Source organism: Haliotis rubra, unplaced genomic scaffold (genome assembly GCF_003918875.1).
Source record: "Haliotis rubra isolate DU_JTF1 unplaced genomic scaffold, ASM391887v1 Scf1226, whole genome shotgun sequence".
In the NCBI taxonomy this organism is placed as follows: domain Eukaryota; kingdom Metazoa; phylum Mollusca; class Gastropoda; order Lepetellida; family Haliotidae; genus Haliotis; species Haliotis rubra.
The window spans coordinates 99,101-126,405 of record NW_025765144.1 but is presented as its reverse complement, the minus strand read 5'-3'; the positions used below and the strand labels follow the sequence as shown (position 1 = coordinate 126,405).

Genomic DNA, 27,305 nt, shown 5'->3' with positions numbered 1-27,305 from the left:
GTTAAACAACAAACAAAAAGCACTTCGCTTTTTCTAACCTTTTTACAAACAAGTTGCAGCTATTTTAAGACTTAACTTGTCTTTTTTTTAACTTTAAGGTAATATTTGCCGACTTAAATGCTAAAGAGCTGCCAGCATAGCGGGCTCAGAATTCAAAGAAAAAAACAACATCGAACAATTTCAGAAAATCCTGTCCTTAATACAAATATTGGACACGAAAACCAAAGTCAAGTCTGAGGGAGGTTATGAAATTCTCCAGGTGCCTGTTAAGGCGAAAGTTGGCTCCAGGTAATACGCTGTCAGGGGGTCACAATCCCCTGATAATCGCCCTTACCAACTGGGAGGGTGGGAATTTGTGATTATACTAAACACAGACCTCCAGCAACGTGATTAGATTATTTGTGAGTGAGTGAGTTTGGTTGGTCAGTTTAGTTGCTAGTTTAGATAGATTAGGTTTACGCTGCATTTAGCAATATTCCAGCAATATTACAGCAATATAACGGCGGGGAAACAGAAATGAGCTTCACACATTGTACCCATGTGGGGAATCGAACCCGGGTCTTCGCCGTGATGAGCGGACGCTTCAACCACTGGGCTACTCCACCGCCCCTCAAACATCAGGAACTGAATTTCGTAATGCACACTGCCAAAGCATAAATGTCTCATGTTCAAATAACATGAAAAACGCACCAGACATAAAAAAATGGATGAGGTAGTAATTTCGATAAAACAGGACAGTAATGTCGTCGTCCTCACGAAATTGAATAAAAAGGCAGCATGTTCTATCAGTTTAGTGATTGTAAAGGTGAAGGACTTTGGAATCGTATACCATGCATGGATTTTGCAGTCATAAACTTTCCTGTTGAGGAAGAACAGGAGCGTTCTTGACAGGTCTCGAGCAGGAAATTCTATGTAAGGCCAGACCAATTATATTTCTTGTTTTACGGACTTTTGTCCTCAGAAAACCTAAAGGCAGGAGGGAAAAGAAATAAAAATAAAATCACCAGTCAAAGTAATATTCCTTCTAAATAAGTTTACATTTTTGGCCAATAAAAACATTAGGATTTTATGTTTTAAGCTGGAAATTTATAAAAAAAAATCTTATTCTTGAAAAAATATGACAGGCGGATCCGTAAAACAAGAAATAATATTGGTCTGGCCTAATAATTTTTAAAACAAGAGTCACATCAACGTTGTTGACTTTGGATAGGTGCACTGTGCAGTAGGGCTGTGTATTGGCAAATATATTGTATTGCGATTCAGGTACCGTGTATTGCGATACTTATTGCGAATCATGAATTTGGACATTGTGGGAATTGTGTTTGACAGTGAGTGGCACTAATTGTACATGTCAATCCTATTTTCTACATTATATGTCCCTAAACATATGTGTTATGGTTCTGATAACCGCAATCTCAAAATTAGGTTGCATAATCAAGGATTCTGTTTTCTTTTTTAGACAATGTATAGTATTACAGTATGCCGTTTTGTCATTGAATAACGAAGGAAAACCTTTGTTGTGTATGGAAGTATGTGTAGATTTTAATTTAAACCATGATACTTCATTTTGTTCTGAATAAATTATATGGTAGCTTCCCTGAGGGCTGATTATTGACAGAAATGCCTTATTGTTTTTTAGAGAAGTGTGGTGTGACATTGTTCCTTTAACTATCTTCAACAACATATAACATTAGATTATATCACGGTTGACATAAGGTTTATTATCAAAATGAGAATTTTAGCGACAAAACAACACTGTCCCTCAGAACCAGTTTATTATGGCGTTCACTTCACGAAGCAGCGCCGCAATGCATCTCATCGGTACTGGTCAAAGCTGATATGGTTGACGTGGGTGCCGTTTCTGGTTCAGTAGATTTCCTCTGAAAGACGCCATCAACTCGGGCTTCCATCTCTGCCGAGGTCCTCTACAATGAAGGAATAAATTTCTTAAGTTTCTTTGTTTTTGCATCCGAGTAATGAGTGAGTGAGTATGATTTACGCCGCTTTAAGCAATATTCAAGCAACATCACGGCGGGGGACACCAGAAATAGGCTTCACACATTGTACCCATGTGGGGAATCGAACCCGGGTCTTCGGCGTGACGAGCGAACGCTTTAACCACTAGGCTACCCCACTGCCCCTCCGAGTAATGAACGATGCTCAGCTGTATTTGATCAATTAAAAAATGAATAATGTCATAAAAAGTATCAACATTAGAAAAATGGCAAGATTGCTACTTTTCCTCCTTCTGATAAGTAACACATAAATAACTTTTCACCCTCTTAGAAAACATCTATCGATCACCGGGCGGTGGGGTAGAATTAGGGGTGGGTATTGCAGAGAATTTTCATATTGCAATATATTGAGATGCGAAAACATATATTGCAAGAAGATTTTTTAAACAAAAAACCTACTTATAATTGAGATATTGCTTGATTTATAAAGCAAAACACAACAAAATCACCATGCTTGATTAAGCTTTAATAAAAACTTTCAATCATGACAATATAAAAATGTAAATAATATTTTGAAACAAATGAAACAAGGAAAACAACAATTTAACATCACCTAAGTGGTTACTGGTTTGAAATCTCTCAAAAAGCCACTGAGCATTAATGAGTAAATTCTTAAATCATTCAGATCCAAAACATTGCGCAACACTTGAACAAAAATTAAGAACACAACTTCAAACCGAACTAAACTTGACTTCCGGTGTGAAAAACGGAAATATCCGAAGATTTCCGAGTGTTACGAAGTTTTCCGAAAGCACGTCAAAATACCGGTTTTCGATCAGCATATCGCAATACGTTATCGTTTTCATGTCTGAACCGGTAAATACCGGTAAACCGGTTATATTCCGCAGCCCTAGGTAGCATAGTTGTTAAAACGTTCCGATAAACTCAATGCCACCACTTGTATTTTTCAGGTATCACATGAATACGAAATTAGGTCTTTTTGCAATGTTACCCCCCAAAACGACTTTTTAGGTAACTTGAGGGCATTTAAAATTATTTTCAAATCTAACAAATTACCATTAACTGGCTAACGATGGACTTTTGTTTCTGTTTGTTGTTTAAAGCCGCACTCAGCCATGTTACAGCTATATCGGAATGGACTTTTGACATGGTGGGGTAGTCAAGTGGCTAAAAGCGTCCCCTGGTCCTCGGGTAGATTCCCAGATGGGTACAATGTGTGAAGCCCATTTCGTGTGTACCCCGCCGTGATATTGCTGGAATACTGCTTAAAGCGGCGTAAAACCATAAAAATAAACGCACCCACTCACTTTTGTCAAATCCGCGAAGTATTTTACGGACAAGCAAATAACATAAACAAGTGCAGCCAGCCATACCTTGAGGCTTCGGATTGCCAGAGACGCGTGTCCTGTCTTCTCAGTTGTCAGCTGTTCCTCAAGGCCAGAGTCGTGATCGTACAGATGTGCTGCAGTAGTTGCGGTAGTTGCCCTCAGCGAGTGATTGGAATAAAACCCACTAAATCCTGCCATTTTACACAGTCGTCTGACAGTGCCTCTTAGAGGGTGCATCCCAACTGGAATGTCGGCATACCATGTATCGTCTCTGATAAATTTCAGGGGCCTCAAGTAAAATGCGGTGCATTTTCCGTCTTTAGGTCTGAAATAACATGAAATCAATGTAATCACTATAAACATTGTTTTCAATGTCTCAAACATGATAGAGTTAAAGTGAATAATGACATTTTCTCTTGCACCGGGTTGTGCACTTTATTTTGTTTATGCCTTAATGACGTCACAAGAGTATGACGTCATAGTTAAATATTGTTCGATTTATTTCGATTCTTGGTTACTTGGAATATGTAGTTCTTTTCAGTAATGTATTAACACCACTGGAATCAAATATATTTGGTTGTTTGGAGATGAGCGGCAATGCCACTTTCAGCAATATTCAGCTGTAACGCGGCAGCCTTTATCAACCAATGTTGTGAGTGAGTTGTGTTTCACGCCGCTCAGCGCAATATTTCAGTAATATCTCTGCGGCATACACCAGAAATGGGCTTCTCACATTGTACCCTTGTGAGCAACTGAACCCGGGTCTTCGACGCGCGGACGCTTTAAGCACTGGCTTCAAGAGCACCTGGCACACGTCTCCCCCTCTCTATCTCCCCAACCAACACCCTCTCCCCTCCCAACCCCGTCACACCGACACGCACTCACACGCACACACGCGCGCTTTAAAGTCTGCCAAGGTATACCGAGGCCTGTTCTACCAAGAAAATCACAGGAACAAATTCAACTGCGTGACTTCAGAAGGTAAATTGTTACTTCGCCTTAACTAAAGATCACAATACAAATAAACAGACCTCGAAAAAGACTCTCACATGTCACTTCATTAAAATAATTAAAGATATATTTTATTGACAAATTGATCGATAACTTACCTGAGTGACATGTACTTTTGATAAAGCCGGACCAGGCACCTCTCTGGACGCTCAAAATCCTGGGAAATGATGACGCATTTTCTTTCACACTTTCGATGCATTAAGCGACCTCTGTATGTTTTCAATACATCTTCTTTGTATTTCAGACGTTTACACCCATCGTCACCTACTATTATTTCGAACTGTGAATTTGAACCCGTTCTGAGGGACTTGTGCTCATCACCTGCTCTCAAAGCACAATTAAGGCCAATTAAATACACCATTGTATCTAATAAACGTTGTGGGTTACGTTCATCCAGGATTTCCTTCTCCCACAACACGTCTTCCTGGACTACACTAATCACTTGAGCCTGCCTTTTCTCCGTCCCAATTCCCTGTGCCGCCAGCGATTTCATTCTTGCATCTAACACGGACCTTAATCCATGAAAGACAGGAGACTCGAAGAAATTTAACTGAGTGCCATTTCTTCTGATGTAATACTGAAGGGAAGAGATAATTTCATACAGTGTGTTTCCTCTGTAATCCTCGCCCTTCTTATTTCTGACCTCCGTTATGAAAAACATCAAGTTCTTATTCAGCTCCCTTTCTTTATGAGCCAAGGAAACGATGTCAGGGTTCAGTTCCATGTCCTCTGTTCTGCCCCTCTTACGCAGGTCTTTCACCCAGTCTTGATACAAACCAAGTGCCCACTTACACTTGTTTTCAGTGTTCGATAAATATGCTGATTTACAGAACTTCTTAAGGCCCAGATCTGATACTGGCTGGCCAAACCTTGCTGAACTTGAATCTACACTTTGTTCAGACGCGACGACTCTTTGAAGTATTCTTGATGACGTTACGTGCGAACACGGGTTACAAGGTAGAAAATTTACAAGGTTAGATTCAATGTTTTGGCTCGCTTTGTACAGATCAGAATCAGAACCTGAGGAAACATGTTCGAAATCAATGAACTCACATTGACCCACATTAGAGTTTGGAAGTGTATTTAAGTCAGAATTTAACAAAGTTTCAAAATCAGAATTAATGTCCACCTCAAAAGTGTTCGTGAAACAAGGCTGTGTAACAAACACATCGTCGTCGGTATCATACGCACTCATACTGGCGACCCTGCCGAGTCCAAAAACGATCACTGAAACATGTCATGATGCATGTGAAGATATACCCACAGCCCTCCCTAAGTTTACCACGTTTACTGGTGTTTTGACTGCAAGAATGGCCTTGGCTTTGTAGTACAACCTTCTATTAATCTTCCACATGAACATTACTTGAACATTAGTTTGAGGTATACACTTGATCGAACTTTGTTTCAAGTAGGAGAAAGTTTCCACTTGTACGATATGTGTCTAACACATAATAAGTCCCATCCCAGGAACCCGTGCATCGTTGTGATTGATACAGAAGACGCCCTATCAAGAAAGTTTGTTCTTTGTGTACATCATTGTCCGCAATAGTGTATTTTGGATATTTTCGGGTGACAGATGAAAAATAGTTTCCGTGAACAGACAAGATTATTAGATGGTTAATCGTAATGCAATACACGTATCGTGTTGACTCCCTCTGTCCTTGGTTCGAGCAGGATGTTCGTGTACGGTGACATGACATTATTTGGCGTTACGGTGTAATTTTATAATGGCGATGAATGCATCCAGTAGGCTGAATGTGCGCCATTTTCTCAAACAAAATTATGCAGCATATGTCAAATGTGAATAATTGTTATATTGTTCCATTTTCTGACCGACATAGTTTCTTTTTGGAGGAAAGATTCAATCTAAGAGCGGGCAATAAAACGCCTTTCCTTTCCTTTCCGTTTCCTCAGGTTTCCAACAATGTACAACATGCATAGATATGACAAAGTAGAAGGTTTCCAAAATGCAATGGCGCGTGCGACTTCCACCGGAGGCTGGGTGGAACAAATTTCTTCCACCGGGACCTACGTGGAAGAAAAACGCTCAGCTTAAAATCACAGAAACCATAATTGCTCGGCTATAAATTTGCATAAAAACAAACGGAAACATTCTCCGTGTAGCTCCAGCTGGATCCAGCTATCCAAGGACACGCAGTATGCGCGTGTAAGGCGATTTATGCAGCTTTATGCAGCCGTGATGAAATAGGTGATACATTCTGGGAGGAATGAATATGCTTGACAGAACTAAAAAGTAGAATAGTTTGGATTCTAACCATCACAGCAATACCTGTAGTGTTAATATTCATATTTTAGTGCATCGAAAAGCCCTTTAAAATGCGCTTCTAACGACGTATAACACGTACATGTGCAATATCTTGCACAGGTGCTACACACATCTGAAAATGCCGCTCCTGTGTCCGATGCCTCCGCCATCAGCGGATGTTCAGTTCCACTATAATTCTGTACCCGTAGTTAGTTCGATCCTATATTCTATAATTCATTTGAAAGCCCTCTAAAGTGCGCTTCTACCGACGTATGACACGTACATGTGCAATATTTGGCAAATGTGCTACACACATCTGAAAATGCCGCTCCTGTGTCCGATGCCTCCGCCATCAGCGGATGTTCAGTTCCACTATAATTTCTATACCCGTAGTTAGTTCGATCCTATATTCTATAATTTATTTGAAAGCCCTCTAAAGTGCGCTTCTACCGACGTATGACACGTACATGTGCAATATTTGGCAAATGTGCTACACACATCTGAAAATGCCGCTCCCGTGTCCAATGCCTCCGACATCAGCGGATGTAGTGTTTGGCTATAATTTCTATACCCGTCCTTCGATCCTTTATTTCTATAACTTATATGAAAGCCCTTTAAAGAGCCCTTCTAACAACGTATAACACGTATATGTAAAACGTGCATTTACCTTTATGACCCACCACTGCCGCTGTTACAGGTCATTGGCTCCCTCCCTCTGCAAGCCGTCTGCGTTCTGCTGTTTATTTTGTTGACAGTTACATAGACAGATTCCGTAATACAAATGCATAACATCGGTGATTTACAATGTGATTAGGTTGTCTGACAAAACATCCACTTGCACAGTTTGAGATCGATTGGGTCATTGTTTGAAGAGATATTTACAAAAAACCGGGTCCACATGCATTTCATGCCAAACTATAGGGGAAGGAGCCAGGTTGGCCACTAGCTCGAAAATATGTGCTTTTGTTCCCCGGGCACGACGATGTGAAATTTGCGACGCTGCCCTCTACGTCTGCCCACGGAGGTCGGAAAGATGGTAGTGCATAGAGGGATAATTCCGGCCTCCACCATAATCAAGCACTTGGTTCACTTGGTGCTTAGCTTGTCTAACGGCGCGCGACGTTGCTCATGCTATTCATCATTCGTTCTCCCGAAGATGCTCGATGTACAGACAGCCATGGTGTAGCAGAACTGAAACAGATTGAGTCTTTACAGGTGGCTCAAAGGCGACTTTGCTGGAAGCAAGCACAAATGTTTGTGTTGCATAGGGGTGAAAGGGCGACCCTTAGCGGAAAGGCGATGGTGGTGAAACGATGGCTGGCGCAGGCAAACCAGTTCGAGTTTTGGCAGTGGCTCAGAGGCGACTTGGCAGTAAGCACGCGCAAACGGTGGTGATTTTCAGGACGAAATGCTGGTGTGGCAGGGGTGAAGGGCCGACCCTAGAGGAGAGGCGATGGTGGCGAAATGGCGACTGGCACAGGCAAACCAGCTCGAGTCTTGGCAATGGCTCAGAGACGACTTGGCGGTAACTGTACATGATTTGCCGTATCAAATCTTTGCAATTCCCTAAGGTGTGGCATATGGGAAAGGAGAGGTCTATTGCTGTAGTGTCTGAGGCACCCAGTTGATGGGTAGACGCGAGGGCATGACATGCCAGACGGACATTGACGTTTTCTGACGTTTGTTATGCATGTTGATGTAAAGTGTAGTATGTGTTGTTCATCACGTGTGGCAGCTCCACTGCCATTATCAACAGTACCTGGAGACATCACAGAGATCTGATCTACCACGACGACCTTCTTACGTAGACTCAACTGCGCCTTCACAGCAATCAGAATTTGAAATCAAAGTAGTATCCTTCCAGGTTTCATGTTTCGTATTATTTACTTGTGCTGACATATTTGAATTATCTGTCCATTATGTAATTGTTTGGGTATTGAATTCGTGAGCTATGGTTATCCATGTGGGTATATGACTGTGTTGCACAAATGCTTCGTCCTTATCATGTTGGTCATACAAATGGGGAATGCAAAAATAAAAGTACAAGTTAACACCGTCTCTCTCTAGACTAAAGCACTAACCCCAAACCATTAAAACATAAACTTAACGTGAAAAGGCAGTAAGTCCTTCTCTCTCCAATCTAAAACGCTAACCCAAAACCGAATTAACATAAAATTAAACCAAAAGCCTACGGCCTTCTCTTTAAGCTAAATCACTAACCCAAACCGCAATGACATAAATTTAAAGCTAAAAAGCATTAATACAAAGAAGGTTAAAACGTAAAATAAACAATAAGAACACGAAACAAAGAACTAATAATACTATTAAAATTAAACATCGAGGTAAAGTCGGGCACGTGAAACTGAAATGTAATCCTTGGCTCAAGTAATTTTCTACACTTGGTTCAAAATTCAGTCGGTCAGCCGAGGCATTGGAAGTATTGTTCCCAGGTGAGGGGCACATGCTTTCAATGTCTACGAACTAGCCAGGATATTTCTCTGTAATTCCACCTGGTGTGATGGCGAAATTCAATTTTCTTATGTTTGCACCCAGTTTGATGTTGTCTGGAAGGATGAAATAAAACGTTATTGCTGCGTTTTTCCTGGATATTGTCTTTAATTCCACCTGGCGTGACGGTGAATGTTTAACGTTCTTATTGCTGCGCTAAGCATTGGTATTGTCTTTAATTCCACCTGGTGTGATGGCGAAACTCAATTTTCTTATGTTTGCACTTAGTTTGATGTTGTCTGGAAGGATGAAATGAAACGCTGTTATTGCTGCGTTTTTCCTGGATATTGTCTTTAATTCCACCTGGCGTGACGGTGAATGTTTAAGGTTCTTATTGCTGCGCTAAGCCTTGGAATTGTCTTTAATTCCACCTGGTGTGATGGCGAAACTCAATTTTCTTATGTTTGCACCTAGTTTGATGTTGTCTGGAAGGATGAAATGAAACGCTGTTATTGCTGTGTTTTTCCTGGATATTGTCTTTAATTCCACCTGGCGTGACGGTGAATGTTTAAGGTTCTTATTGCTGCGCTAAGCCTTGGAATTGTCTTTAATTCCACCTGGTGTGATGGCGAAACTCAATTTTCTTATGTTTGCACCTAGTTTGATGTTGTCTGGAAGGATGAAATGAAACGCTGTTATTGCTGCGTTTTTCCTGGATATTGTCTTTAATTCCACCTGGCGTGACGGTGAATGTTTAACGTTCTTATTGCTGCGCTAAGCCTTGGTATTGTCTTTAATTCCACCTGGTGTGATGGCGAAACTCAATTTTCTTATGTTTGCACTTAGTTTGATGTTGTCTGGAAGGATGAAATGAAACGCTGTTATTGCTGCGTTTTTCCTGGATATTGTCTTTAATTCCACCTGGCGTGACGGTGAATGTTTAAGGTTCTTATTGCTGCGCTAAGCATTGGTATTGTCTTTAATTCCACCTGGTGTGATGGCGAAACTCAATTTTCTTATGTTTGCACCTAGTTTGATGTTGTCTGGAAGGATGAAATGAAACGCTGTTATTGCTGCGTTTTTCCTGGATATTGTCTTTAATTCCACCTGGCGTGACGGTGAATGTTTAAGGTTCTTATTGCTGCGCTAAGCCTTGGAATTGTCTTTAATTCCACCTGGTGTGATGACGAAACTCAATTTTCTTATGTTTGCACCTAGTTTGATGTTGTCTGGAAGGATGAAATGAAACGCTGTTATTGCTGCGTTTTTCCTGGATAGCGTCTTTAATTACACCTGGCGTGATGGTGAATGTTAAACGTTCTTATTGCTGCGCTAAGCCTTGGTATTGTCTTTAATTCCACCTGGTGTGATGGCGAACTCAATTTTGCTATGTTTGCACTTAGTTTGATGTTGCCTGGAAGGATGAAATGAAACGCTGTTATTGCTGCGTTTTTCCTTGATAGCGTCTTTAAGTCCACCTGGCGTGATGGTGAATGGTAAACGTTCTTATTGCTGCGCTTAGCCATGGTTTTGTCTTTAATTCCACCTGGTGTGATGGCGAACTCAATTTTGCTATGTTTGCACTTAGTTTGATGTTGCCCGGAAGGATGAAATGAAACGCTGTTATTGCTGCGTTTTTCCTGGATCGCGTCTTTAATTCCACCTGGCGTGATGGTGAATGTTAAACGTTCTTATTGCTCCGCTTAGCTATGGTTTAGTCTTTAATTCCACCTGGTGTGATGGCGAACTCAATTTTGCTATGTTTGTACTTAGTTTGATGTTGTGTGGAAGGATGAAATGAAACGCTGTTATTGCTGCGTTTTTCCTGGATCGCGTCTTTAATTCCACCTGGCGTGATGGTGAATGTTAAACGTTCTTATTGCTGCGCTTAGCTATGGTTTAGTCTTTAATTCCACCTGGTGTGATGGCGAACTCAATTTTGCTATGTTTGCACTTAGTTTGATGTTGCCTGGAAGGATGAATAAATCGTTTTCATCGTTGTGTTTAGCCTTGGTATTGTCTTTTTTTCCATGTGAAGAGAAAACGGAGACACGGTTTTTGTGATATTTAATTCTTATTGTTTGTTGCTAAAGGCTACCTTCACACAAGATAAACACAATTACATTCCTAAAGTAGCTTCATGGTGAGTTCTTACTCACAACATTGTCTTCAATTGAGCCTTGATCGGTGTCATGTTTGCAGAGGCACTTGTTTGGGTGGGGCACACAAACTTTGTTCCGATGTTTTGATTGTAATGCCTAACCCGAGAGTTTCTGAGTGAGACATGGAAGCCAACCAAGTGGCGGGAATTACGACTGAAAGCGCCAATCGTTGATTGAGTGTTTAATGCACAGATCAGACCCCTTGTGATCTTAGCTGTTTTGGCTCCCGTCACACGCATGGGGCCTAGCTTCGGGCTGCTTTAAGGGTGGGGAAAACGTGACGACACCCGTACGTGTCGCACATGACGTGAAAGCCAAGACACAGGGCTTTCAATCCATAGTAACAACAAAACCGTGTGGTCGATGTACGAAACATAACAAGTACCTGCAGCATGAAAAACTGCCGTAAATCGGGTTAAATCGGCCTTAAAAGCGCCCCGGCGTCGAACCTGTTAAAGACAGGTCAGTTCTGATTATACCACCAGTTAGGCCTGGGAACTAGCTTTACGTCGATGTGCAACATATCAATGGTTTGTGTATATTCAAAGTCCACGCGACCTTTAAAAGATGCTCGCCCAACAAGGCTCTTTTCTTGGTAAAAAGACATGTTTATAACAGAAGATGGCCAAATAGTCGTCGTCCACGCGACGTTTAAACAACGGCACCCACCGTTTCTGGCCCCTGACATAGGCCATAGAACGTCAGATATCACCCTGGCTCTCAAATAGGGACAAACATTAATCACCCACAATCACAAGACACGAGAGCCCGGATCTGGCTTCAATTTCACCAGTGTCGTGAGGAAGGAGGGCCTTTTGGCTTAATTAATCATCTCACAAGAACGAAGGCTTATTAGATGAGAGTGACCTCCCTTGGCAAGCTCTTGACAGGAAGTCACTTCGCGGAGGAGGTCCAGTGGTCTGTCTGACAGTGTCAGAATGGATATCGACCAGCGGATATTGATAATTACTTACTCCCGGGTTTATTCGGATGTTCTTGGGGCAATGAAATATCAGCAAAGATGTCCCTATGAAGACTGCAACAGCTAAATACACATGTTTATCCCCACCAAGAGCGAAGCTTTTCGTTTGACGTTTCTCTTTCATATTATCAAACGGTCTGGAAATATTTCATTGATTTATCATACATATTGTATGAAAGCCTTTTCACCATTTATATGATTGAAACAATTAGCTGAATTTAACACAGGAAATGATTCGATTATTCTGGAATAGATTTGGTATTTGTGTTTCACCTGACAAACATTTTATACTATAATACCTTTAAGCTATGAACTCACAGTTGGTGAGTGATGTGGTGAGTCTGGGGTAGAAAAGATGCCGATTATGACTTCCCCGTCGTCAGAGATGACTTCTTGTAATCATGCTGGTGACTCGAGAATGAAGTTTAGTGATCCTCTCATGTCATTGTCTCCAATGTGTTGCCCATTGCGTCCAGGGGTGGTGGGGTAGCCCAGTGGTAAAAGCCTCCGCTCGTCACGCCGAAGACCCTGGTTCGATTCCCAAAGTGGGTACAATTTGTGAAGCTCATTTCCGGTTTCCCCCGCCGTGATATTGCTGGAATAGTGCTAAAAGCGACATAAAACTAACTCACTCACCCAGCCATTGCGCCCAGTGGTATCTGTTTCGGCAGATAATGACTACTCTCTAGCTCTTTTGCGACTTAACAGGCACTCGCAGAACCAGTACCTGGACCGCCTGGTCAATACAGACTAGCCACCATGATGCAAAAATAATATTGCGGACTGCGGCGCTAAATAGCATTCACTCACAGTTTTACGGTAAGACTGTGGACCAATGGGGGGCTGCCTAGTGGTTAAAGCGTTCGCTCGTCACGCCGAAGATCCGGGTTCCATTCCCCATATGAATACAATGTGAGAAACCCATTTCTGGTGCCAACCTCCGTGATATTGCTGGAATATTGCTAAAAACTAAACTCACTCACCAGTAGGTGAGTGAGTGAGTTTAGTTCTTCGCCGCTTTTTGCAACAATCCAGCAATATCACGGAGAATGGAGTAGTCAACATGGGAGAAAGGCAAATCAGGCTTGTAATATTAATTTATTTTATTTTTTAATATTAATTCACTTATTGCAACACATGACATTGAATTTCACACTGCACGTAAACGAGAGGTCAGAAACTGTACTTGACATAAGCTGCAGCACATACTTTGTGCTTAGGAGTCACAGGGTGCATAGTGCCCTATGTAATAGGCAAGTTGTAGTAATCAGTTCTAAATTAGATAAAAGGATGAATTACATTTTGGGGTTAGAGATAAAGCCTCTTTAAATTCGTTGTTTGTTTATATTCTAAAAGCTTTCTAGTGCAAAACCTTTGACCTTCCCCTAAAGATTTGCGACGGTTTTTAAGATATTGATTTTCATAAACTTCTGAGTAAACAATTCAACAAGTTCACAATCAATAAGTATTTTAACAAAGCAAGTCCATGGCATAATCATACATACTTTCTTAAAAAAGAACGTGATGTAAATAAATGCAAGCAGACACAGAACTTTGGAAAGGTCACATCAACAACCCTTTCACACATAAAAATGGAAAAGTTTTGCACAACTCTTTAATGTACCGCCAAGAGCCTGATATAGTGTTCTTAAGATCCAAATACATCACCATTCCATGTCTTCTTTACACTTTCAACCTACGGCAATGCCACCAGTGCATACCTATATACATAACGGACCTAATCTTGTACCATACCTCAAGCGATCACAACGAGTTACCGTATGTGGAAAGACGAGCTGAGAGCATAATCAGGCGAAGATTTGACTGAAATCGTGCCGACACTGAAATCCTCGCCGCCAAGCCAATGCTTTAAGTATGGGAAGGATCGATCCATCAAACAATAGAGACAAACAGCGTTTACGACTGCCCGAAAAGTGGATTGATTGGCGGAAACTTCAAAGGTTACGTCTGTCCTTATGTTATATAAACAGTCTGCAATTTGGAAGCTATTTCGTGGTTAAACATGTGGAATCTCTCAAAGTTGTCTCGTCTTTGCAATAAAGCATTAAATCTTCAAGGGAGCTGGTACTGAGTTTCCGATCATGTGTCTTAACTATGGTTACAGCACACGCTCCAGATTGAATATAAGGCAATTTCCTTCCGTTTCATATTTTTATGCATTTGGACCGAAAATCGGGTTCTGGAGTTCACCTTCAAAATACGTTGAAATGCAGATTACTTGCTTATGAAACTTTATGGGTTTTTTTACGTTAAAAATGTAGTCAATTTGCAATGAATTTAATTTTAATAATGAAAAAAATGTAATTTCTGTTTCTGGAAATGATTACTCTGAGTAAGGTTTTAGGACCCACAGTAAACGTTTTCAACACTTCGCATATCTAGTGGTCTGCTCCCAAGAGTGAGCGAGTGAGTATGGCGTAAGGCCGCTTTTAGCAATATTCCAGCAATATCACGGTGGGGGACACCAGAAATGGGCTTCACACATTGTACCCATGTGGGGTCCTGAACCCGGGTCTTCGGCGTGACGAGCGAACCACTTGGATACCCACTGCCCCTCTCCTCCCAAGACTGACTGACTGACTGAGTTTAGTTTTACGCCGCTTTTAGCAATATTCCAGCAATATCACGGCGGGGGACACCAGCAATGCTCCTCCCAAGAAACAACGGTGGTTATATGACGTCTTATTGCATACTAGCTTCCTGCATCCACTTCAACCACTGGTTTGCATAGCCCCTCCTATTTTGTGCATACAGTCTAATGGCTGTATCTGATTGCGGCATAAAACATCACTCATTCATTATCATCACATCACTTCGTGTTTATCTCGTTCCTGTCATTGCTGAATAGGGGGCGGTGGGGTAGCCTAGTGGTTAAAGCGTTCGCTAGTCCCGAAGACCCGGGTGCGATTCCCCACATGGGTACAATGTGTGAGCCCATTTCTGGTGTCCCCCGCCGGGATAATGCTGGAATATTGTTAAAAGCGGCGTAAAACCATACTCAGTCACTCATTGCTGAATGGGGTGCGGTGGGGTAGTCTAGTGGTTAAAGCGTTCGCTTGTCACGCCGAAGACCCGGGTTCGATTCCCTACATGGATACGATGTGTGAAACCCATTTCAGGTGTCTTCATACTGCTGGAATATTGCTAAGAGCGGCGTAAAACTAAACTCAATTACTCATTTTTGAATCAACATTATCATTGCTTACGTCCTTCAAATACCCTTGAACTGTATTATTCGTCTTCACCTGGAGTTGTCCCCCTTTTATATCGATATGTTATCAGTCACGAAACTGTAGCATGATCTAGGCGATGCAAATGCAGGAAAGAACTCAACGACAATATGCTTTCTATGAAGCTTTTTTAGTAGAAGCGTGGTTGTCAATATTGGAAGCGTCTTTGAGATCATTATGTAGAAAGATGTAAGCTGGCATCGGTTGAATAGTACGAGCAGGCCACTTGAGTCAATACTTTCAGATAGAACTCTTTCAACATATTGGAAAATTCAGTGGGAGTCATTTCATTGTTAAGCTACTCTGCGGATAATGTATTGACTCTTCAAAATAAAAACAAAATAAAAACATATAATGTTTGCACTTACTAATGGACCCGCACTTTTTGTGATATTTATTTTTTCAAATATCAGAAAAATTGTTACGGTTCAGTTGCATAGAAACAGTCTTTGTTGTTTTCTTTAACCCCGCACTCAACTGGGATACAATGACACGTGTCAACCAAGTCAGAGAGTCTAACCACCCGATCCTTAAACAACAAGCATGGGTTGCTGGTTGTCAGTTCTAACCCGGGTCTCCACGGGTCAAGCGAGACTGTGTAAAGAAATAGAGAACTAGATTTCAAGCAAAATCGGTTAAAAATGTCAGTCTCTAAACAGATGGCGAGTTGAACCCTCACTCCCTCAATTTGCGTTGCAAACCATGCTTGTCGTAAGAGGCAACTGACGGGATCGGGTGGTCAGACTCGCTGACATATGTCGTCGTATCCCGATTGCGTAGATCGATGCTCATGCTGTTGATCACCGGATTAATTGGTCCAAACTCGATTAAATACAGACCGCCTCCATATAGCTGGAATATTGCTGAGGGCCGCGTGAAACAGGAAACAAGCAGAGGAACATAGCGGCCGTAGTGTGAGTAAGTGTCTTCTGATCTTTGTTTCCAGGTAGCGAGAATTAAAATTTGATTTTAATAAGATGTCTTATATTTGTTGGATTTATTAAGATGAAAGCGCTCCTGGATGCCGCCCCTTCTTTCTCTAAGGAGACAAGATCACATTGTCAAAATCCTTCACGCATCTACATATTTTGTTAACATTAATAATATATACACAAAGAACTTAATTAAGCACCCCCTGTAGTTTTGCAATGATAGGTTTTCAACACGTACATAAAACTTCTCGTGGTGACCACGATAGAAAAACATGAGTTATTATGACCCGTATGATCCTTTGACTCATACAAAATGACAAAATGATTGGAATTCATGTTGATTTTAAGGTGATGCTTGCTCATTTTAAAAATACACTGATTTTCATATAAAACCATATCTGTACAAGTATGGCCCTGGAATGTTTAATGTTGAATTCATTGGTGAATGTGAACATTCAAAATGTCACTTTGCGTGCCTTACGCGATTCAATGTCAATACCGAGTGTAACCTCCATGTGACTGTATGACTGACAGCACTCTCCTCCTTATACCCCCTGTCAGCCTCCTGATCCTCTGAAGTGGCAGTCTACGCCATTCCTCGTGTAAAGCAGCTTCCAATTGGGCAAGGTTCTGTACAGGAGAATCCCTTTGTTGCACAAGACGACCAATCATGTCCCAGATATGTGCCAAAGGGTTGAGATCGGGGCTCAGTCAATAGTGAGATATGTCAGGGGGTGCTTAACTAAGTTATTTTAAGGGCGTGAGTTGCACCCATCTTGGGAATCGAACCCTTATTTCAAGTGATTTCAGGTTTCAGGCGTATATGGTGTCGACTATCCTATATATAAACATAGCCGGGACGATCCTGGATTCGAACAAAGGATAATGGGTTTCTGTGTCAAAGGGGCGCAACTCTGTACAGCGAATTCCAGCGCCTTATACAACTAATCTATTTGTTGCCCCGTAACTGATATGGAGGCAAGAATACGCATTTTCCATGTTTGTCAGAACATTAACACTTAACATTAAAAGTACCATTGCTGTCATTAAAGTCATGTAGCATCTTTTTCTGTAAGCAACAGAAGGATCTCGAATGTGACAGGAAGTTGTTAGACAGACAGCGCCGCGATCATGCCGCCAGGTGGCGTAACAGCGGACCGACACAGGGAATGTTTGAACATGGCTGTTGACGAATGTGTGGCGATTTACAAATACATGTTCAACGGTGAAACGACGGCCCACTAACAGAGACGGGAGACGAATGAACGAAAGGGCTAACTGAGGATCGTAAACACAAAGTCAGTTAATGCTGAAGTGTCATTTGTTTGACGTTTGGAATATCCGAGACAGTTTGCTGTTGTGCCAAATTAAGACGTGTTTTAGGACACGATCCGTTCTGCTCTGTCTTAAAACGGTTGAGTTGATTGTGGGGAGGGAGAGGAGGCACAGGCCCTCGTGTATAGTATGTGCGAAGATTATAGATTAAAAAATTGAGATGCCCCCGACTCGAAATGCTTCGCAGTACAAATAAATCTGGCTGATGACTGGGTTCGATTCCAGACATGGTTATAATGTGTCAGCTAATTTTTCTGCATCCATGATGTAAGGGCATCATTTTTCTTATGTGTTTCACGTAGCCACCAAATTCTGAACATGGGTCGGTTGGACGAGAAAAATAATAATAATGTCAAAATTATTTGAATAATGTTCTTGATTCTCATTTATTGTAATTCTTATTACAATTTCTTGCGTTCTTTGGACTTGTGACTGCGACTGATTAAAAGATAAACATTTTATATGACGAGGCGGTACGTTATAGGTTCGAGTCGGTGGTGTTAGAATGAGAAAAAGAAGAAGTTTTTTTGAGGGGTCGGCAATCAAATTAGAAGGGTTGGTCGGGCGATGAGAACCACAGAAATTAAAAATGTTGCCCTAAAACAAGAAAGTTGCTGAAAGTGGTGTTCCCAAGCCCTGGGATATACTTTGTTCATTTTCCCAATGCAGTTAGTTGTGACCATGTTTTTAATTAATATACTCACGTACAAAAGAAAGTATGCATTTGGTGTTTCGGGATCATTTTTCGAATTAAACGTAAATATTTTGAAAAAAGTGTTTCGATTGTCATTTACAAGCACCAAACAGTGTGTACGTTTTGCGAACAGCATGTACTATATTTTGAGGGAAAGTAGTTCCTGAAAAGTAGGTGTGTACTTTCATTTGTCGTCTGTTTATTTACAATGCGCATACTCTTGAGTGTCTAAGCACAGGCAAACTGTAGCGCAAACAGGGTTGCGCAACAAAGAGAAAATGACCAGTCTTCGTATATGCTTCGCTCCCATATACGAAGACTGGTCATTTTCTCTTTGTTGCGCAACCCTGTTTGCGCTACAGTTTGCCTGTGGTCTAAGCATCTGAGAAACGTAGACGCAGTAATTGCCTATTGCACAACATGAAGGAATAATTAACGAGAAATCAATCGAAATCGAACCTATTCATAAAACCTAGTGCAGAGGCATCATTTAAAACTTTTTGTGAATTTGAAAATAATTACCCCAAAGGAAACATTGAAATCTAAGTACGGAATCATTCTCACAATGGAAGTGCTTAAAGAACACTGCACACGTGCACTGTAAACTGAACACTGAAACTAACTTGAACTTAGGAGCTTTTCCAAAACTTTGACGTTTGTGGATTTTTACGAACGCCAAAGACAATATTCAATATTTTTAAACAAGCCGCCTGATCATTTAACGCAGAGATCTTTCTTTATTTGGTTACCATACAACCCGCAATTGAAATGGATCGAGATCTTTCGAAAGAACGATTTCAAATATGGAAAATGTTATCAAAATGTTTTCATAGAATGAGAGGTTATCTTGCCGACTTCTATCAAGTATCTCATATTGTCTGATGCATCCAGATCTCGTCTGCTGCACGAGATCAAAATACACCGCCCACTTGTGTTTGATCAAAAGCGCAAATCAGGCTTTGAAACTATTTCTTGTCAAAACATTTCCAAACAACACTATCCCTGAGTAAACACCGTCCACGATGCACAACATTTAATGAGTAATATTGTGGTTGCTGGTATTCGACGTTAAACATACCAACTCTTGATTTCACCTTCTCTTCAGCAGTCCAGTTATTTCGGCGAGGTTTATGCTTCTCTGAGATCGATTCCAAAAACACAGACAGGCTGACTGCCCCAATGGGAAGTCATTGAAATACAAAAATTTAAGTTATTTGGAATACAACTGCAACGTCCATGTTGGCGTTCTCGCACGTCGACGAAGCTCACAAGTTAATAACACATCTGAAGGAGTTGTTAAGTGAAGACAATTATACGCCGAGACTAAATTTGTTCAACTTTGAAGTATGAAGTATCCTTGGAATGTAGGATTTGTGAATATTACCGTATTTTCTTTAGTACCAGTACGTGCTTTTTTGTGTATATTAGAACTGACTTCCATTTGTGTTGACTTGATAAAGGAATAAACGTAAATATTCACGCTGGGAAACACATATTAAAGTCAGTCAATAAAAATACATTTCCAGAATGACTTTGCAATCTTTTCATCATACACTATCTTATCGTACAAAGAATGTAGAGTTCTGACTGGCTTAACCCCATTTTTTTCTATTTACAGAGTAAACCGCTTTAACAAATAAAGTACGTTTATTATGTTCGAATTGACCTGGTGGTAATACGGTTGCAAAGAAAAAAGTTGGCATCTCGAATGGATGTTGTAAAAAGGTATATTCCGGATATTTACGATGGTTTCTGAGTGGAATAGATCCAGGGGAAATAACTCGATGTTTCTTTTCTCTCAACCGCTGCTCCAAGGACTGCGAAAAAGGAACGAGTGAGTGAGTGAGTGAGTTTAGCTTTACGCCGCACTCAGTAATATTGCTGCTATAAGGCAGTGGTCTGTACATAATTGAGTCTGAACCAGACAATCCAATGATCAACATCGATCTACGCAATTGGGATACAATGACATGTGTCAACCAAGTCAGCAAGCCTGACCTCCCGATCCCGTTAGTCGCCTCTTACGACAAGCATGTGTTACTGAAGATACATTCTAATCCTGATCTTCACGGGTAGAAAAATGAACGAAGTGGATAGAAGACTAACTGTGGTACTTTTTCAAATTCGAACCAAAGTATGCAATGTATACATATGTCAATGGCAGAGAATAACAAGACTTGTTAACATTCCCTTCAAGTAAAGGGCAAAATACCTGTGAAAATTAAATGAATGGACCCCTTGAAATCAGTGTTGAGACCAGGTATTTGTTAAAGGGTAAGACATTCATGCAACAAAATTAAACATGTGAGTGAGTTTAGTTTTACGCCGCACTCAGCAATATTCCACCTATATGGCGGCGGTCTGTAAATAATCGAGTCTGGACCAGACAATCCAGTGATCAGCAGCATGAGCATCGATCTGCGTAATTGGGAACCGATGACATGTGTCAACCAAGCAAGCGAGCCTGACCACCCGATCCCGTTAGTCGCCTCTTACGACAGGCATGGGTTACTGAAGGTTCATTCTAACCCGGACCTTCACGGGTGTAATTAAACATGTGGTGAGACAAATTCACCCCCTACAGGTCCCTCTGTTGACAAGTGTTTATGAACCCTCTTTCGTGCTGGTTTATGTTCCCAGGGTCCAAAGAACCCACGTTCTCCTCGAGACCGGTGAACAACTTATATTGTAACTTATATTATTCGGCCTTGGCTCAGACAGTTTGTACTTTTATCCCGCTTTGTTTGAGTGAGTGAGTGAGTATGGTTTTACGCCGCTTTTAGCAATATTCCAGCAATATCACGGCGGGGGACACCAGAAATGGGCCTCACACATTGTAATCATGTGGGGAATCAAACCTGGGCCTTCGGCGTGACGAGCGACCGCTTTAAGCACTAGACTACCCCACCGCCCTGCAACCAGTGAAAGCCTATGTTAACATATACGACACTGCTTGTTGGGCAAATCAATTATCCCTTTCACGCTATGTAAATGTTGTTGGACGGTCCATAGTATTCCCTCTTCCCAGATTCTATGATGGAAGAGGGCGACCGCATGGTCACGTTAGGGTCACTGGAGGCCGATAGCTGATGCTACAATCACCACAAACACACCTCCTTACACACGTGTGTTGTGTTACACACAGAAACACGTAGCACTATACAGTGAAACCTGTCTAAACCGGCACCCCACGGGACCGAAATAAAATGTCGGTTTAGACAGGGTGCCGGATTAGACAGTGACGATATTTTTCCAACATGGCTGCCACTTACACTCGTCAATCTCTTTACCTCTTTAATGCATTTGATCTTTTGTAATTGTGCATGATGTTGATGTTGATGTTGATGACATAATTATTCTTTATTCAGCACTAAAGTGGCTGACAAGTCAATAAAACAAATGCCTATTAATTTACACCCTGACAAATGCCACTCACTTGAAGACAGTTAATGCAATCCCCCAGTGTTTATAAAGCATAACCTCGGTAATCCTGCTGTACGTATAACCTGCTGATGGTCAAAAGAATAGTGATCAACACATGCTTACTAGTGGTTGTCCGATTAATTGAAATAATCGAAGATTGGTCGCAATGACTAAACGACCAAGCAATCGATCATGTTTTCTCATAATCGAACCCAAACAATTCTGGAACACTTGTTTGCATTACCAATATTTTTCACAAGGTTGGTTTTGTCTGTTACATTTCATAAACATTACATGCTCATTCCAAGTCAGGATTGAATTTATCTTAAAGACTCTAAGAAATTTATGTTCCTAACATACTAGTCATCCTTTAAAGATGTTAAATTTGCACATGCATTTTGTGGAATTTGCAACAAGACTCATAAGAACTACATGTTTTCTCTTTGTTTTTTGTGCAGTAACAAACATAACCAGAAAAAATTGATAAATGATGCTGACCAATTGTTTCGATGATTGATCGGTTGTAATGAACCAATCATCAATTATGAGATTTTATCCAATTCCCAACACTAATGCTTACAACATATATTATAGAGTTGATCCGGTAAAATTGATATAGTTCAATGCAACTCAGGAACAGTACTGTTAAATAAACCAATGTATCTCAACAAAGGACCACCCCAATTTAAGCATTATATGGATCACAATATGAACTACTTTAATACTGAAAATTCGGGTGGTCCTTACTTTTTTGTAGAGTATATTTTATGTGATAAGCGATCGAAATACAACGAAACACAGTTGTGTCGCGGTTGAAAAGACCTACGTAAATACTTCGAGTAATCCTAAGTTCGACACAAACGAAAAATTATTATTAGATAAGTCATATGAAGGGAGCAAGCTTTTACTTTGAAACACAACGGCTTTTGACTGCATTGGAGAGATTTAATATGGTGTAAGCAGATTGTGGCAAGCACATTGCCTTTGACATGATATGACAAATACCGAGGGTCGGAGATATAGAATATGAAATTCTTAAGAGTGAGTGAGTGAGTGAGTATGGTTTTACGCCGCTTTTAGCAATATTCCAGCAATATCACGGCGGGGGACACCAGAAATGGGTTTCACATATTGTACCCATGTGGGGAATCGAACCCGGGTCTTTAGCGTGACGAGCCAACGCTTTAATCACTAGGCTACCCCACCGCCCCTTGAAATTCGTAAGAAGGGATGCTAAAACCATTTCATAATCTATGGCTGGGGTGTGATGGTGATTTTAAGGACGGGGGATGGGGTGGTGGGGTGGGGTGGGCTTCATCAATCTTGTAAATAAACATAGTATGATGCAAAAAATATGTGTAACATAGGGTCGGCGTGGGTGGGTGCCATTTAGTACTTGATATGCAGGAGTGGGGGTGTCATTTACTTTGTACATTAATGGGGGGGGGGGGCATTCACATTGTACATGATGCTCCATAAAACTCATCATCATCCCCCCTAGCCATAAATTGTGAACGGTCCTCTATCATGACTTATGATACTAATATAATGCTGGATGCTGCCTCCTTAACCCCATAAATCATGAGATCATTTGTATTATTATACCCCACCATTAGCAAAATCGTCGCACTGTCATGGTGCAGAACACCAGTAATGTGTTAAATTCACGCATTGTGCCCAAACTGGGATTAGAACCGAGATGCGCGAACGCTTCAACCACGTAGCTACACCCCTCACTCTAAATTAAGGAGGCTGACATATCGTGTTTTTCAACTGTCTGGCTGGACCACTTCAACTTAAAAGTAATTTGCCCTGATTAAAATTTATTTGCATTTGTAAACCGGACCAGCGTATTTCTCGAACTATTTGTGGAAGTGTTTTCCTAACCTATTTATGGCAGCCTGTTCATAAATCGTATAAAATGGGTAAACGCCATTGAAAAAATATATTGATGGAATTCCATATTTTCACGTGAAGCTCGAAAACATAATCTTGTGTCATCAGTTTCGACGCTCGAGTCCTCCTTCCAACGGCTTGTAGTGAAAAGTGACTGCAAAAGAAATAAATTTCAGATTTTAGCACACAGTTGATTGTTCTTCGTTGACATGACGGGTGTCGGTAACGCTCAATAGGCTGTTTGCTCGATCCCATGTCAACAAATTATTTGTCTATACCAAGCGTCCCTCTTCCACTCCTGCTAAGATTGTTTACCGGCAGTACCGCCGAACAGACATTGGGAAGCGATTATTTGGAAGTTTACAGGCAAAGTTTGTAGAAAGATCGAAACTTGGGACTCAGCCCGAATACGGAATCCGTGACGGTCATTGTCAAATGAGCAGCAGGAGTTGATGTAAAATGTGGATTTATAGCTGAGACGAAATACTTTTACCTTGACAAGGGTAGGCATGTTTGTGTTTGTGAAATACTTAAAATATTAATGTGTGCGTTGTGGATGCTGGTGAAACTAGAAGGAGCTCGGTTTGGATTGTACCTCCCGGCTGTGTAAATTCAAGCAAGGTAAGTGCTTCTAATTGTTGCCAAAGTTGATACGTCTTAACCTCGCTCTGGTTATCCATACACCCACTATAGGATACACGATTAGAGTTCTGAATTGAGTTCAGAGAATGGTGTGAACTGGCGGGGAAAGTGAATCCTCCACAAATTTGAAGGAATGTGCTGACATCGGCTTCTTCGTGTAGGGTTTGGCGACCATGATGTTTGCCATTTGTAAACCCTCATGTAGCCTCACAGTGGTAATGGTTGCCAAAGTTGGTGTGTAACACATGGAAGATAGGCAGGACGTGTATTCTATGGGAATGTGACAAGGTCGTGTACTTATTCCAGTCTTATTATATAGCGACCGGGGAACATACATTTAGAGCCTATAGGCTGCAAATAAGTGTTAGTTATAGAAACAGAACACTATCATGAATGAATATACAGAGATTTTTTGGGAAAGTAAATGGATTTGGTTTTAATTTTGTCATAGCGCCAGTGAGCACCTGTCGATGGATACTAGGCGCTTTAGAAATCAATTATGATTATATGTATTACAGATTAAAAATAGTATGCAGCAGAGAGGGTTCGGGTGATCCTGGCACAGTCAGGCTGGTAAGGCTCATCATCAGGGCCCTTGTCCCCTCTACACGCAGCCCAGACAGCGAATGGGACTTCTCCCAGGAAACGCTGCCTAGTCGAACCCACCAAGAACATAATATTAATTATTATTATCACTGAGAAGCATTCTCCTCACAGTAAATGCTAACTGCACAGCGCGCAGAGAGATGGTAACACACACGACAGACAGACAGAAGAAATTCGGTAGAAGTAAATGAAAGACTATGATACACATTGACACATGCACATGAAGTAGATTGATGTCAATGCGACACGAGGAAAATGCGCGAGGTCCAATACAAAGATTATGATGTCACTGTTTACACATCTTTCAAGTGATGAGGAGAAGTACATTACAATGACAAACAAAATGACAAACATGGAGATTCCCTCACACAAACAGTTCCAGCATCCAAACACTTCCACTCCACTTCATGGCAAACATCTTTGAAGTGTTGAAGAAAGTTCATCTACAGTATAACCAGGTCTTCTCCACTGCTGGACGACCCCATGCCCCAACCCGCTGTTGTTGACAGCATACGTTGTATACAAACAGTCCATTAACCTCCGTATTTGCTCAGCGCCAACACCACTGTGTTCCGTTTCAACCTATGCAATAAGTGTACATGCTGGATATCTCCTCCCCACGCACGTTGGACTCGCGGGAGAGGGGGTTGGGGGATGTAGCAGACCTTCGCTTGGGGACCGGGGTGTTTGTTCTATTGTAAAAAACTCACCTGAAATGTGTTTGAATTAGTTTTGATGGAATTGTTTGACGAAAAACCGAGAGTGCAAATATTTGTCTGCAAAGTGTTCGGTAGGCTATTGGTCTAATACAAATTTTCGTTTTTATCCCTATGTTCAGGTTAATATCATATTGTAAATAGTAGGTGATTTGTGGGTATTGCATTTATTACAAGCGTTCAGTGTTAAGTTTTAATATGTCTAATTTGAATTTATTTAGTTTTAAAGCCTGCTGGATGTTGACAATCATTTCTTTTTTACAAGTGATACATTGATTGCTGCATGTTTTGAGAGTTTTAGAATTTCTCTTCTATATGATCTTATGTAATATATTCATTAATCATAACCGTATATTCAATAAATGTCTGTGTCCTCATAATCATAATATAATTGCATATGTCGTCACAAAAGCAAAAGTGATATCAAGCAAGCAGTCATGATATTCATTGCTTATGACGCCATGGATACAATCGTGATCTGTCTTATATTTTCAAAGAAGCCATCGTGTATCAAATGTCTGTATCCCCATGGAAACAATCAAAACATAATTGCTCGTGTTCTCGTGATAACAATCATGATATAATGTCTTAGTCCTCATTGAAGCAATCATAACAATTGTTCTAGTCCTCGTGAGAAAAATCGTGATATATTGTGTTAGTCCTCATTGAAGCAATCATAACAATTGCTCTTCTCCTCGTGAGAAAAATCGTGATATATTGTGTTAGTCCTCATTGAAGCAATCATAACAATTGCTCTTCTTCTCGTGAGAAACATCGTGATATATTGCGTTAGTCCTCATTGAAGCAATCATAACAATTGCTCTTCTCCACGTGGGAAATATCATGATATAATGTCTTAGTCCTCATTGAAGCAATCATAACAACTGCTCTTGTCCTCGTGAGAAAAATCGTGATATATTGTGTTAGTCCTCATTGAAGCAATCATAACAATTGCTCTTCTCCACGTGGGAAAAATCGTGATATATTGTGTTAGTCCTCATTGAAGCAATCATAACAATTGCTCTAGTCCTCGTGAGAAACATCGTGATATATTGTGTTAGTCCTCATTGAAGCAATCATAACAATTGCTCTTCTCCACGTGGGAAATATCGTGATATATTGTGTAAGTCCTCATTGAAGCAATCATAACAATTGCTTTTCTCCACGTGGGAAAAATCGTGATATATTGTGTTAGTCCTCATTGAAGCAATCATAACAATTGCTCTAGTCCTCGTGAGAAACATCGTGATATATTGTGTTAGTCCTCATTGAAGCAATCATAACAATTGCTCTTCTCCACGTGGGAAAAATCGTGATATATTGTGTTAGTCCTCATTGAAGCAATCATAACAATTGCTCTTCTCCACGTGGGAAAAATCGTGATATATTGTGTTAGTCCCCATTGAAGCAATCATAACAATTGCCCTTCTTCTCGATAGAAAAATCGTGATATATTGTGTTAGTCCTCATTGAAGCAATCATAACAATTGCTCTTCTCCGCGTGGGAAATATCATGATATAATGTCGTAGTCCTCATTGAAGCAATCATAACAATTGCTCTTCTCCTCGTGAGAAAAATCGTGATATATTGTGTTAGTCCTCATTGAAGAAATCATAACAATTGCTCTTCTCCACGT

General features: G+C 40.8%; 1 protein-coding gene across 1 annotated transcript; it reads right to left on the bottom strand.

Annotated features, from left to right (window-relative positions):
• Window positions 1–1,767: 1,767 nt before the first annotated feature.
• On the bottom strand, window positions 1,768–3,658 carry LOC124266002. Its single transcript, XM_046700819.1, has 2 exons — window positions 3,350–3,658; window positions 1,768–1,925 (listed from the first exon to the last, which is right to left on the bottom strand). The coding sequence occupies exons 1-2, from the start codon at window positions 3,539–3,541 to the stop codon at window positions 1,791–1,793; spliced, it is 327 nt and encodes a 108-aa protein (XP_046556775.1). The 5' UTR covers window positions 3,542–3,658; the 3' UTR covers window positions 1,768–1,790.
• Between the last annotated feature and the right edge of the window lie 23,647 nt (window positions 3,659–27,305).

What these genes read in the sequence shown, in the direction of transcription:
- LOC124266002 (XM_046700819.1), bottom strand. Translation starts at nt 3,541, where the DNA reads ATGCACCCTCTAAGAGGCACTGTCAGACGACTGTGTAAAATGGCAGGA. An exon ending in TGGCAATCCGAAGCCTCAAG is followed by an intron (nt 1,926 to 3,349) that starts GTATGGCTGGCT and finishes CCTTCATTGTAG; the next exon opens with AGGACCTCGGCAGAGATGGA.